Here is a 13707-nt window from a genome sequence, read left to right on the forward strand (position 1 = left end):
AAACATGTTGGTGCACGTTTGTGTGATTTTTGTCTTGCACAACACTGTTTTGCTTTCTAAAAACTTGTATCCTAACTCAGGCTGCGCAGTTAAAATAAAATTAAGGTGAAGGAAAAAATTAAAATCCACACTGGATTTCATGTCAAATGTTGACCGTCTTTTGTTGTGGAAGTCAAAATCTTACATCCGGTTAGGGCTATTATTGTTCGTAGCAAACCGGAAGTAGGCACCGTGTTCAACAAAGTTTTGCACATGTGCCGACCACGCTTCCCAGATGGAGAAACAATTGACAATTTCATCACGTTCTGGATATTTTTTACGTGTTTTGAAACGTTTGAAGCCATCGCTAAGGTTTATCTTGATGACTTAAAGTCATGTTAATTCGATCGGTGGAGAAAAAGTCTTTTGTATGCTAACCGGGCTCCAGATTTAGAAGGTTAGCGTTAGCCTAACCGGAAGGGCAACATGTAAATTCTTTGATCCCTGGATGAAAGGACCTGTCATCGTTCAAACTTAAGACTTTTTAATACTTCGTTGATGCGAAAAAATGGACTGCCACTTCCCGCAGCAGCTTTTCCCGTCATTCTACAACACTGGACCGCCAAACTTGACGCTGAAATATTGTCCTAGAATTTGGGGCAGCTACGATGGGATCATGCTTCAGGTTTGTCAATTAAATTACTTCTGATCGCTCTCATTTGAAGGAATTTAGTAAGATCTCCGAATTTGGTTTTTACAGAGACTGCAACATTCAATAATAAACCAGGATTTTATACTTAAATGATCGTCGCAAATTACGCGTTAGGTTTTGCTCAACATGTGACAGCTGCTTGATCACAGTCCTGATGACGTTTTGGTGAAATAAATCCTCACGCTTTGTGCTTATTAATGTAAAATTACTGATTCAACTGAAGTGCAAAGATATGCATTTATCATATGTTAATATAATAATAACTAGTGTCTCGTTCGATCGCTTCCACCTCCTTTCTGTTAAATGGATTGGACTTCAATTGGCATCAATGGCAGCCAAAGAGTTAAGCAATTTAAGATCCCAAGAGTTTAATATTTTGAAGAAAAGGAATCCAACAATACATTCTTACCTGTTATCACTTTCCTCCATGTTATTGGTGTCGGCCGTTATTGATGCCCAAAATCTCAGACAGTCAATCTGTAACCAGTTTATTCTGTTTTGTCATCATTTGTGTAGTCTTAAATAAATAAAAAGACAAAAAGTATTCAACACTTTTTTGAAAAAGCAATAGAGCCTAGAGATATTAACTGTTGATCCAAAAAATGAAAAGTTGTCATTAAAGTTAATCCCTAAATTAGCTGCTGAAAACTTGCCCAGTACAGTATAGTTATGTCTTTATCCTTATTGTTGTGATTTCAGGATTCATCTGATCCTCACCAAAAATGGACATCGAGGCACAAGCCCAGAGGCGAGATATGGCGTCACAAAGAACCAGCACCAATCCCCCTGCTCAAGCCCAAGAACTGTAAGTGACAGCTGATATTTACACGCATAGACAAAATTGTTGTTACTTCATACAAACTATGAAAAAACTTCAATTTGACAAAAGCGTGTATGTTTTATTTCAAATGTTCAGCTTTCATTTGGTCTTCAACCCCCCCGGATCCGCTTGACTTCACAAATCATGTGAGTGTGCTTCTTCAATCTAAATGTTTTGCTATGGAATGTTTTATTTTTAATACATATTCTTTACATTTGTCATCACCAGATGCAAAACTTCTACTGGGATCACTGCCAGGATGCCCTTGGAGGCATCAGTGAAGTTCTGGGAGACAATTTCAATTTCAAATCTGGAATGGCAAAGGTGTTTTTATCTTATATATACATATCCGTTTCGAAAAACAATAATTCGTTGTCATTTTGGACTAAATTAATGAACTGCCTTTAAATCTATTCCATTGCTTTATTGCCTATGCGGGCCTGTCAAATTTTCCCCAACAAAATTCTTTATCTTGATTTTTAACCCTGCGACAGAAAAAAAAAAGATCTATCTTTTCAAATTTGGAAGCATATCAATGTTCAATCTACAGATTCTACAACAGTGCAACATAGCAATTAAATTCTTTATATTGGGTGCTCTGCATGGTCTGACTCTAATTGTTGCTTTCGTGCATGGGAGAAGTTTTTGCAAGACTGATGACTGATCTGTGTAACGTTTTCGTAACAGAAACATTCGTGTAGGATAAAAGGCTTCTTTGGCCAGCTGGATTTGCCAACGTAAGTATCAAACGCACTTTTGAAATGAACTGCCGGCAGGTACTTAAAAATGTCTTGTTGCTTCCCAGACATCACCAGTTGTACGAATCCAAACCATTCCGAGGGCTCAGCACACTTCTGTCCGATGTTGTGCACGATGTTCCACCTGAGCTGTTGGGTTCTCTGCTACATGAGGAACTGACCACGCAGAGAGATCGCCATCTGTTCTTCGAAGGAGCCACAGGGGGTGCTCTCAATTTTATTCCATCCTCAAAGAGGGGAGACTCTGAAAATGGCTACCTCCTCTATGCTGGAAACCGTGGAATGACCAAGCTCAGTATCCTTCTGCCAAATGATGTCATAGTTTCGTTTAAAGTTTTATGAATCATTACGGCGAGTATTAGTCCAATCTAATCCCATCTGTGTGATAATGGTTCTTACATCAGTGCTTCAGATTTCCACAAAGTGGAGTTGGAGCAACGTCAAGACAAGTGTTTGTCCGTGAATTTGGAAAGCAAAGCTTTCAGCTTCCAATTAAAAAGCCCCATCCGACAGATCAGCTCCGCCACCTTGTTCGACATTTGTAAGCAAGATTAATGATTGGAGTTTCTAATTGAACATTATTTGGTCGGCGTGTTAATCGCTTTTGTCTTTGTAGGTTGTACTGCTGTGAGATCAGATTATTATTGTGGAGTTTGGAGATTTAGTGAGACGGAAGAGCCGCGTTTACTGCAAGTTCTTAACACTGCAGAACCTGCCACCTGTGTTAACGTCAGGTGAGTCGACTTGTATAAATCAGGTTTTTACAAACCAAGGTCCAACTGCAATGTGCTGCCCTTATTTTATTTTTAATTTGGCCAACAGAAGATGCACTTTTCATCTTAAATTCTACAAATATCGTTGCGTATGGCCCACACAAGAAGCTTGCATTCAGCCTACATTCTGTTTGACTTCTCGTCTTTAACACTAGATGGAGCTTGTCACTTAAAGAGGTCAAAACTTGATGTGGGAAACTAGAATTTCTGTATTTTGTTTCATATAAACTTAAATGGGATGGATTTCTGTTTTGTCCGCAAAGGTTGTTTTAGTGGTGCAGATATTTTGCGCTTCCCTTATACCTGTGCGTTATTTTTTTTACTTCTAGCCCTGAAAATTAGTCATTTTCATTCACGGTTGTAGACATGAACTAAATTTCAACTAAAAAGGAAGAATGTTTGTTTTGGATTTTTCTTAATGTGGCCCTCAGAGAAAAATGGTTTGGACTCCCCAGGTCTAAATAATATATTACTGTAAAATATAACACATTTTAATAATAAGTGTTGTGTGTTTCCTCAGTCCTCACGTTTTAGGTGAGATTCTGGTGGCAAGTGAAAGTGGGAAAACTCACCTGTGGACTATTGGCAAAGGGTATGTGCATTTCTTGTGACACATTCGAAAAGGAAAAAAGCTCTATCTGATACTCGGGTTCCATTTTTAATTTTGTTTCCTACAATGTGTCAGGATTCAAAAGGTTTGGGAAGATGACTGCAATCTTTACTTTAACGCCAAGTCATCGTGGCGGTGGTGCGAGTTCTCCGCTCATCCTCGGGTGATGATCTACGCTGACAGGACCGGCGCCGATCTCTGTGATATCAGGGTGAGATTGAACATCTACCCAATATTGTTTCAATCCTACTGTCCTTCCAATACATGCTTGTACACGGCCTCAGATTTTCTCAAGCATGAAGAACAAAAATAAACTTGCCGCTCCAAAAAAACTGAGTATTTCCAAGCGATGCTCTTTGACGTTAGGCTTTTTCTCCTCCTCTGTTTGTCCAGACGAGTACAATCTCCAATCAAACACTGTTTAAAATCAGCAACACTGCTGAGTGTCAAACTGGAGAGAGGGTTTTTTTATGCAAATATCTAACCGATGCTCATCCCTTTCACCATCTTATCACCACTCAGGTAAATCCCTACATTCTTGATTTTTTTTTACCGCAACTTCAAAATGTCAATATTTTGGATAAATTTGTCTCAAATGAACGAATAGCATTGAACCGTACGCGTATGCTTTTTGGTCGGCAGTACTCAGCCTATATTATGGACGAACGATTTCCCTGCCTGCCAATGCTGAAGATAGATCACATGATGCAATCCCCGCCAGTGTTCGGTCATATCCTTCCTGGTGGATCTTCATCCAGGGATGATGCTAGAAGTACTAAGATTCTACTGGGTTCCCAGAGGGATCAGGAAATCATGCAGCTGCAATACTCAGGTTTGTCATTGAGCAAGGAGACCAAAATATATTTTTGGTTTAAGGCTGTAGTTTTCAGTTACGTTTCCATATTTAGGGAGCGGATCAAAAGCGTGCGTCAGTGTTGGTCCTCCTCAAGCACTGCTTCGACCTCGTGATAGCTTCAATTACCTTCCTGCTCACGTCCCGCACCGTATGGACATTGCAACCACAAGGTTGTCCTCAGCAGCGGCAGGTATGTCATATTGGTACACGGTCGATTGGTCGCCGGTCTTTTGGTCGCTGGTCTTTTGGTTGCCCGGAGAGTAAGTGATAATTACCATTTAAATCGTTGCTCAAATTCCCTGAATACAAACTGCGAATTACTATTTAGTCATTCTTAATGCCCTATTAATTATTAGGCTAAAGAAAAGCTCCAAATTTCCCGGACTTTTATTGTTTTTTGTTGGAGAACTTGTTAAGACCCTGACTGACGTAGCTTCTTAAAGGGACAACGCATGTACATACAAACTCTTCGACACTCGCATGTCGGCTCAGTGAAACTGTTCATGGCCATTGTTGGCTTTTATTGATGCGTAGACCGTGTTGTTTTACCTTGTTTTGTCGTCGGTCTTTTGGGTGCCCGTTGTCGCGGTCGGGGCGACCAAAAGACCGCGACCAAAAGACCGGCGACCAATCGACCGCACACGGTCGTATTTGGATGCCTGGTCAGATTAGAAATTTAGTTTTTTTTAAATCCTGGGACAGTTTTGCTGCAGGTTAATGTAAATAGTCCCTCTGCAATTGTCTTTAATGTGATGCCTTGTTTAAATACAGCACTAATAGCATAATTGAATAAGCCTGGTAGAATATGACAATAAGGAAGTAGCGGTACATAGTAGTCAATAACGTATTGATATTTGAATCTGAAAGATCTTTTATTGAGGGGGAAAAAAGGCAAAATAGGGAAGTGTTAAAACTTGTTCTTTTGTGTTTTGACATTTTTAGGTCTGACGTGTATCCGAAAGAGTGCAAGAGAGGGAAGTAATGAATCCATCTGCGTGCTACAACTGACAGAGGCAGGCGATATTTTCTACCAGGTCCTCGAACACAAGCCGCTGGGAGACAATTCTCCTCCAGTTTCAGCGGATGAACCTCTACCATGTCTTACGTGGAAAAAGCTTTTACAACCAACACATGAATGTGGCTCCAATTCAGAATTCATTGAAAATGGGACTAACAATGCAGACGCAAGTCAGGGGGCCCCCGACACCATGACTCCTGATAATTTACCAATCCAGGCCACTCCAGGAAAGTTTAGTCAGGCCGCTCTCGTCACTTGGAAAATCTGGCTGCAAAAACTCTTCCTCAAGAACCGCCAAAAAAATCCACGTTCACGCCATCCCAAACTAGTCACAGTCAAGACCAGTGACATCATCAGCCTGTCCAGCGAGCAAGTGCAAAAATGGTCTGAAGATAAGCACGTGAGGAACATGAAAAATCAATTGAGCGCTTGCATGGCCAACCGTTCCCTGCTGGTGCAGGTCTCCAGTTCCTCCCAGCATTCAAAAGTCGTGCCGTTTCCGGACGAGGTGTGCACGGCGGCTTGGACCGACGACCTCAGTCAACGACTAACCCTGTCCTGGCAATCCCGGGACAACTGGCAAAAATGGTGGGATGACAGGTTGGGGGTCAATAAGGAAGAGAAGTTGAGGGAGCTTCGGAGGAAGAGGAGGAAAGAAAAAGCAGAACGATCGGGCGGTCGGCGAATGGACCTCTCCGAGAGCTTCACCTCGTCAATCGCCTACCAGTCAGAGCTGGATAGTTTCTCTGAATTTTCAGACTGGGCGTCTGTCGGGAGCCAAAGCCAGGGGGCGTGGTCCGATGCAGGGGAGAATCTGGGGGGGCAGTCTGAAGGCTCAATGGTTTTTGAGACGCCACGAGCCAAGATGCCCACCATTTTGCTGAATGAGGACGTCGTCGCTCCTACGCCAGTTGACGTCACCCAGTCGAATGCCATCCCAACTACGTCCACGCCATACAATCAGAAAAGGCCTGCCAACAAAAGGCCTGCTGACGACTACCTCAGCTTCGCGTTTGGATTGCAGGTGACTAATGGCTCATCTACAGCTTTTTTCACTATTTGTTGTTGTATTCCATATAAGTACAGTAACCGCAGTTTTAATCATAGTAATCCTACATTACTTTACACTGTCGTTTTGACCCGAAAATTTGACAGAGTGCCATTTTGGTGAATATTTCACTATTTATTTATTTATTTGCTGGCAAAGCCCAGCTTCCAAAAATAGTATGTTTCTATTATATAGCGAATATGACTGAATTTTGTGTTTTGTCACTGCATTTATGCTTTGCACTCAATTGGCTAAAAAAATAAGTTTTAAAAGGTGGAAAAAGAATGAGTTCCTTTGGTAGTTTTTGCAATAAGCACTAGCTGATAATGTTAATGATCTGTTTGTGTATATTTTGAAAGCAAATGAACATTGTCATCTTTACTGTTCCGCATACAGGACAATACCTTTCAAGAGAATAACTCCTTTAGTGTGGAGGATCTTCCACTTCAGCCCATGGCCCAGTCCTCCCAGATCCAAGGCTCCCAGTCCCTGCTACTCAGTTCTCGTGATCCCGCGGGGCGGTTGTTGTCACAATTGTCAAAACCAAAGAAAAAGAAAGCACGGATGGGATTTTGAAGTCGCTGAAAAATGCAGTCTTGACATCTTTGGCTGAAAGACACATTTTTATCCTTTTTCTATTTATTTCATTTAGTTTCTTCAAACATTGTGGTCAACAAAATCAAGTCATGATGTAATTCATGGATTTTTAAGACTGAACTTTACCCTCGGAGGACACCAAACCTCAGTGCCTTTACGGATTAAAGTTTGCGAATATTTCACTCGCAAACTGGATTTTAACTGGATAATTCATCATCTTCCAACACCCGAGACCACCACGATGTAGAAGACAGATGGCGTGCATGCTGGTTTGGTAGGACCATGTCATATTTCTATTTATTAAATGTGTGTGGATATAAAGTGAAAATGTTGGAAAAATGGTCTAAATAGATTCTGCAATTATAGCAAGTCATCTACATAATGTAGTGAGCGACATTGTAAAAATGAGCCAACAACAGTTTAAAAATAACATTTTTATACGATTTTTTTTCCAGTACACGTGACAAAAGAATAAATTAACGTAATATCTACAAATAACTATAAACTTTTTTTTTTGTACATCATTTACAGTTTTACATTTTTCTATGCATTTTTTTGTACATTTTTAAACAACTTTTGCTCAACTTCACTTCGTTTGTTCCACACATTCTTTTGGAAATTTTCAAAAGTTTTTTTTCTTAGCTACATCCTAAAATTGGCAACTTTAAAGTCAAACAAACACATTATCACAACACACTCACCAAATTCATCAACAGTGTCAACTTTCGCGGGAGAGTAAGTGCTCTATGCTGAACTTTGAGCAAATAGCCTCGGGCGAGTCAAGAAAATTAATTAGGAAAAAAAAAGTCACGTCCATTTTACCAAAAGATACAAATTACAAAAATAAACTGTGCAAATGAACAAACTCAGAACGTACGGGCATTAGCAGTTGCTTAAACATTCAGTCAAATCTGGACATTGTGACCTTTTTTTAAACTATTTTGTTCTTACTGCTCCTGATTGAATGAATTTGAACCAAGTAATACAAGCACATGTGCAGAAACAAATAAAAAAGGCAACTCAATTCAGTCCAGGTTATTGCAAGCGCGCTGCCCTCAACTTCTGTAGATCAGTAAACCGATTTCATCCTAACATGTTTTTGCACTCCAGCCAACCAGTGTCTTCCACTAATGATGTATCCTGGAATGTACCATGTACCACCAACACATCTAACTAAAAATCTAGAAATCGGCGTCTGCTCAGCTGCCAGTTTTTGTGCAATTCACTTCTAGCACCGGAGCTTATTAGACAATAAATTGTTAAAAAAATTGGAGGCGAGGCACAGTGACGCACATCGGCGTCAGGCATTGAGGTATTGGCGGCGAAGGTGGGCCGGAAAAAATGGTCCTTCGCCATCGCTGCCCAGCGAGCTGCTGAGGGACTCTTCACCCGAACTCATGTCCTCGGAAGAGTCCTCACTGAAATAGAAAAAAATGTTGTCATGGTTACAAGCTAGTTGGGGAAAAATACTTCCACTTTTGCTATCAGCTGATTGTTGGCATGTCAAAACGTTGGCCGGTCACATTCGTCAGCTGACTGTCAGTCAATGATTCATGACATGAAACTAACTCAATGTCACCAGGTTTGTTGACGTAACCTGTTGGTTATGTCGTCCTCCTGTTTGGATTGCTCAAAGCAAAAATGAAAATAAAGTCGCTTATCATTTTCTAATCAGGGACATCAGTTTCGGTGCTATAAATGGTGAAAACAAATTTTCTTACTCCTAGAAAGGGATTATTAATGTCGTTAAGCAATACTTTGGACGTCATAACAATCGTTTGCGTCGCTCATTTTTATGACTGTTGAGTCAAGTTCCTCTTTCCTCATTAGCGGAAGATTTTCAAATATATTCTTATTGCGTCAACGGGCGAGGCCTTCTCGGATGTCATGGAAACTGGTCTTGTCTCTGTGGGACGTAACCTGTGACTCGCACACATGCCGTCACACAAGAATGGAAGATACGAGGACTTGTTAGTCACGCCTATGTGAGGTCATGTTTTTGACGCTGTTTCTTTGGGAAGAGGAAAAAAAAACAACTACCAGACAAGAAATGTCATTCCAAATGTGGCCGTCAAACAAATGACTATTCAAACACTAATTTGGTTGCTGTGGAAACTGAAGTGCGCGATGGTCCCGCAGGGTGTGTTTGTTTGTTTTTCTTCGCAATGTCTGGTATCAGGTGATTTTTTTTTGTACATGCTGTTACATGACTACCTGAATTCATGGATTATCTAATGAGAAAATAAAGCGTCTGGCATTTTCCACCCAGACAGTAAAATAACTTCGTTTTGATTTGGAATGCGCATTGGACTATATCTTTTTTTTAAATGAGTAAGTGTAAAAGGCTCATTTGGATAGTGAAATCTTATACTTGCTCTAAAAAAATTCACTTCTATAAACCATTTTCTCCCCAAATCTTTTTTTTTTTTTGACGTTCCGAATACCACAAGGTCTCGACACCCAGGCTACGTCGGCTTGTTAAAATTCTCACCTCTCGCTTTCATCCCAGCAGCATTCTGGGATGGTGGGCAGTTCAGGTACACTTCGGTAGCTGCTGTGCAGATTCTGGGCGGTCCGGCGAGACACGATCCACTGCAGTTTCTTGTGATTGGGTTTGCTGCACTCTGGAGAGGCGTAGTCCGACAGACACTGAGCAACCTGACCGCGCCAGAGCAGGAGTTCACCGTCTGCAATCTGAAACCAAACAGACAGCTGACCGATTAGCCTGGTGTGCCCCCCCTTGGCCCGACACTGACCGTAAACTATCCAACTTTGAAATGTGCAACACTATACTGGGACTATCTTTTTTTTTTCATCTTAACATGTAATAGCATGCAAATACCAACTGATTTCCTTCCATTGGCAATAGTCGTCATCCAGTCTGACTGGCGTCGAGGGCAACTGATAAGATAAGCTTGTCTACAAAATTAGAACGATCAACCTTTTGCATTCCTTCACCCATCTCAGTATGATGGAAAGAAGTAATGAGTTAAGAGAGTAAATACAACCCATATGCCATTTCTAATTCTTCTTGTCCCTTTTCATTTAGTTTTATACCATAGACATTGTCGCTGCCATCTTATGTAACCCCAACCTATGTAGACAGCATAATTAAAATTTATTGGAATGGAGCCTAGCTAAGAATAAGCACATACGCAAAGAGAGTTCAACTCACTGGAGACAACATCAGCGAGTGTCTCAAGTGACACGATAGTAATAACTCACTTTGCTTATGTAAAGCTCATCACGGTAGAAAAACTTGTCAAAACAAGAAACTGCATTGAGACCAGTTCCAGCACACGACTTACTCATAGTTTTTTTTCCCTACCCTGGTTAAGATGTTTACTTTCACAGAGTTTCATGTACCTTGAGGTGTCTTTGGATATGGTGAAATATTTCTAGCATGTCCACCGACTGAATGGCTTCAATCTCCTGTCTCAATAGAGACAAGGCGAGGACGGACGGCTGTAAGAGAATGTTGAATTTATTCTGATGCTCTATTTTTCTACTTCTTAGGTTGCTCTTCTGCGCTGAGAATTCTTACCTTTGCTTTGGAGAAGGAGATTCGACACAGACAAGCTTTGAGCTGAGCCTCTAGCTTCTCCAGGCTCAACATCTCCTTCCTGGGTACAGAAAATGACAAACATCAAACCTGGAGATAGAATTCCACAAAGTAACAACGTATTCGCACCACACAGTCATATTAGAAATAGTGATTAAAAACACAAATGAATGGCATGTTACAAAAGCATAACATGACCTACAAGTGCTTATGCAAGTGTTGGTGTCCGCAGCAGTCAGCAATAAATCTTATCAGTGTGCTTCAGCCAGACGCAACTGTCTGATAGTTGACTGCTGGCCCAAAGCGAGCGGTTCCGCTCTCACAAACAACGCCGCGAGTGCACCGCCAAGCAAAAACAATGAGGTTTTGGAAATGCTGGCAACAAGAAATGTTGACGGAATGTTGAATTTGCAGACGGCACGTCTGCAGCGACAAAGGCTTAAAATGTTGAGAGAAAAGTGCTTAAATATGGAAATATTTCAAGTATTGAAAACAGCTAACTCTTCATTTGTTAATATACTGTGGTTTGTTACTAAATAGTCTATTTAGTGCAGGCTAGTTATGGTGGTACGTTTGTTTTTATTTTCAGTCTGTTCTAATTATGGAAGCACGGGGTTTCAGTGGTGAGCGCATCTGCTTTACGGTTCTGGGTTTGAATCTTGACTTCCTCTGAAGTGTTTAACTTTTCCTTCCTGTCCTTCAAAATGCATGCATGCTTTCTGTACTTCATCTCATTTTTTTTACTTGGTCAGTAATCCTTCCTACCTCTCCGTGGAGTGAGACAGTCCAATCTGATGGTACAAGTGCAGAAAGGTCAAGGCTGTGACAGATTTGGACTTGAAGTTTAATTTCTCTGTGATGATCTTCTCCATACGCCCGAGGTCGGACACGCTAAAGCGGCACTGTCCGATGCGGATGAGCTCGTCCGTGGACGCGAGGTTGCACTCCTCTTCTGTCACTTTGGCGGCCATGTGGAGGCAGCTGAGGCTGACACATGACAAGTGCTTTGGTTGGATCTGAAAAAGGAAGCTGGGTTTTAGCACCTCATGAGCCTCCTGTGTTATGGCAGACACAATAATATTGTGTACCCTCATCATGGCCAGGAATCTGTCGAGCAGGTTCACAGCTAGGACGAAGGTCTGCGTGGTGTAGCCAAAGAAACTGGTCAGACTCCACAGGTCCTCGACTTTGGCATTCCTGCACTTGGCTGAGATCCGCCCATCCATCTAAATAATGAACAGAGCCATTTTTAGACAGAAATAATTGTGCAGTCACAATTACACCATCCCTACTTAGAATTTCTAATGAAGAACAATGAAATCATTTTCCACAGCATGGTAATTGTACCAAGAAACTATCTTCTTACCAATCCATTTGGACTTGGGGTACAATTAAATCAGATGTATATCTTGGTACAACATAGCCACATGCAGCTCTGGAGCCGCAGCCCTCTCATTGGATGTATGTCATTGTTAATGGTGCAGAATTCTGAATCTCAATAGCCTAAATGAGTGGACTCACCTGATCTGTGGACTCAATGAGACTCAGGCCTGTCTCCTTAGGGAGATAATAGACCTCTAGCTCATAGTTTGCCCACAGCTCCTTCATCAATTTGAAGGCATCCATGTCTCAGCTGGCACTTCTTTGTCTTCTCCTTAGAAAGGCAGAGAGAAAGAAAAATGACAAATCTTCCTGGTGTACATGTTGCCCATGACATCTAAATACTGGTCTACATGGTTGACCCACTTTAAGAGGGGAGGGGAGTGACACACAGAGCTCAGGGTCCGGCCCACTTCCCACAGCTGGACTCGGGTGTCAGATTTCTCTATAGTCAACGCCTTGGAAACCCCAGTAGAAAAACAACTGTCTATATGGGAGGCTTTGCGTTGTTATTTGCTGGACTGCATAGATTTGAGGATACAAATCGGTCCATTTGGGGTCCCCCCCACCCCAACATTTCGTAGACTGCAAACCAGGGAGCTCGACTGCAGCGAGCTAACCTTTTAAATCCTCCCTTAGGAGCGGGGGAGGGGATGTTTTTCCCCCTATTCCTCAAACAGGAAAACATTCTACCCTACTGCGACATAATCGCCACCAAAACAAACTGTGTAAACTAATAGCACAATAGTACATGGCATATCAATATGTTCCTTCTTAATTACTATCGTTAAAAGGTCTGTTCTTTAGGGACAACACAATCCGTGGATAACAACAACAACAACAGCCAAATGGGGAGGAAATAACACCTAGTTGATCTTTTAAAAGAAATACTGCTTTCAAAATGATAGCTAATATTTAGTAACCCCAAATAAATAAATAACAAAGAAGGGCCGTTTCAATAGAATCTGGAGATGTTATTTTCCGTCCAATTTTGTAACTACATCTATAAATGATGGCGATATAGCAGTTAAAAAACGACCGTTTGTATGTTTTTTATTCGTTGGATTACTCGTTGATATGGATTTAGCTAGGATGAAATTGTCATTTGTTGACTTTCCTACGTTATTTTGTCACCCCATCGAATGCGAGCTAAATAGATCGCACGGTGTGTTTGAAATGTTCGTAATTTGTATAAAAGTAAGAGGTTATTTTACCACTTTCGGCGAATTAGATCCACATATCTGTTGTTTTCCGCTGATGTATTCCTTCTGGTTTTTCTGCAGTCCTTCTCCTTTCTCTCTCTTCTCTCTTTTGTTGATGTTGCCAACAGATACGCCCACCTCATGACGTCAAGAGAAACCAACCAATCACGACATTGCTATAAGAATAGAATTCGCCCCGGACGTAGTGGTACAAATATACAAGCATAATACGAGCGTTCTTACAGGCCATGCCAAAGTTTTACCCGCAGTTTATATATTATATAATCGTAAAATTAATTTGATAGGACTTGATAATGTCAGTTTTGCCTTGCTTAAAACTAACACAGGAATTGTAATCCTGCCGACCTTGAACAAAGGACGACTGTCTTCAG

General features: G+C 41.2%; 2 protein-coding genes across 3 annotated transcripts; one reads left to right on the top strand and one right to left on the bottom strand.

The window, feature by feature from the left end:
- Positions 1 to 208: 208 nt before the first annotated feature.
- Positions 209 to 11457, top strand: taf1c (TATA-box binding protein associated factor, RNA polymerase I subunit C). Of its 2 annotated transcripts, XR_013305530.1 has the most exons (16): positions 209 to 664; positions 1391 to 1496; positions 1608 to 1657; positions 1740 to 1835; positions 2199 to 2248; positions 2317 to 2564; positions 2682 to 2810; positions 2886 to 3003; positions 3563 to 3634; positions 3728 to 3863; positions 4046 to 4174; positions 4295 to 4484; positions 4561 to 4698; positions 5451 to 6550; positions 6971 to 7445; positions 10688 to 11457. XR_013305530.1 is itself a non-coding variant. In XM_077622740.1 (15 exons), the coding sequence occupies exons 1-15, from the start codon at positions 548 to 550 to the stop codon at positions 7148 to 7150; spliced, it is 2859 nt and encodes a 952-aa protein (XP_077478866.1). In that variant the 5' UTR covers positions 209 to 547; the 3' UTR covers positions 7151 to 9375. The 2 variants fall into 2 exon arrangements, 1 of the variants encoding a protein (XP_077478866.1); XM_077622740.1 differs by lacking the exon at positions 10688 to 11457 and having other exon boundaries at positions 6971 to 9375.
- Positions 7597 to 13469, bottom strand: ccng2 (cyclin G2). Its single transcript, XM_077622747.1, has 8 exons — positions 13328 to 13469; positions 12255 to 12387; positions 11822 to 11959; positions 11499 to 11749; positions 10716 to 10794; positions 10538 to 10636; positions 9663 to 9865; positions 7597 to 8589 (listed from the first exon to the last, which is right to left on the bottom strand). Exons 2-8 carry the CDS (start codon positions 12357 to 12359, stop codon positions 8472 to 8474), a joined length of 993 nt encoding a protein of 330 aa, XP_077478873.1. The 5' UTR covers positions 12360 to 12387; positions 13328 to 13469; the 3' UTR covers positions 7597 to 8471.
- Positions 13470 to 13707: the final 238 nt, after the last annotated feature.

The sequence above is a fragment of the Stigmatopora argus genome, chromosome 16, assembly GCF_051989625.1.
Source record: "Stigmatopora argus isolate UIUO_Sarg chromosome 16, RoL_Sarg_1.0, whole genome shotgun sequence".
Taxonomy (NCBI): domain Eukaryota; kingdom Metazoa; phylum Chordata; class Actinopteri; order Syngnathiformes; family Syngnathidae; genus Stigmatopora; species Stigmatopora argus.

What these genes read in the sequence shown, in the direction of transcription:
- taf1c (XM_077622740.1), top strand. Translation starts at nt 548, where the DNA reads ATGGACTGCCACTTCCCGCAGCAGCTTTTCCCGTCATTCTACAACACT. An exon ending in GGCCAGCTGGATTTGCCAAC is followed by an intron (nt 2,249 to 2,316) that starts GTAAGTATCAAA and finishes GTTGCTTCCCAG; the next exon opens with ACATCACCAGTTGTACGAAT. An exon ending in CTGTGGACTATTGGCAAAGG is followed by an intron (nt 3,635 to 3,727) that starts GTATGTGCATTT and finishes ACAATGTGTCAG; the next exon opens with GATTCAAAAGGTTTGGGAAG.
- ccng2 (XM_077622747.1), bottom strand. Translation starts at nt 12,359, where the DNA reads ATGGATGCCTTCAAATTGATGAAGGAGCTGTGGGCAAACTATGAGCTA. An exon ending in GATTCCTGGCCATGATGAGG is followed by an intron (nt 11,750 to 11,821) that starts GTACACAATATT and finishes TTCCTTTTTCAG; the next exon opens with ATCCAACCAAAGCACTTGTC. An exon ending in TGCTGGGATGAAAGCGAGAG is followed by an intron (nt 8,590 to 9,662) that starts GTGAGAATTTTA and finishes TTTCTATTTCAG; the next exon opens with TGAGGACTCTTCCGAGGACA.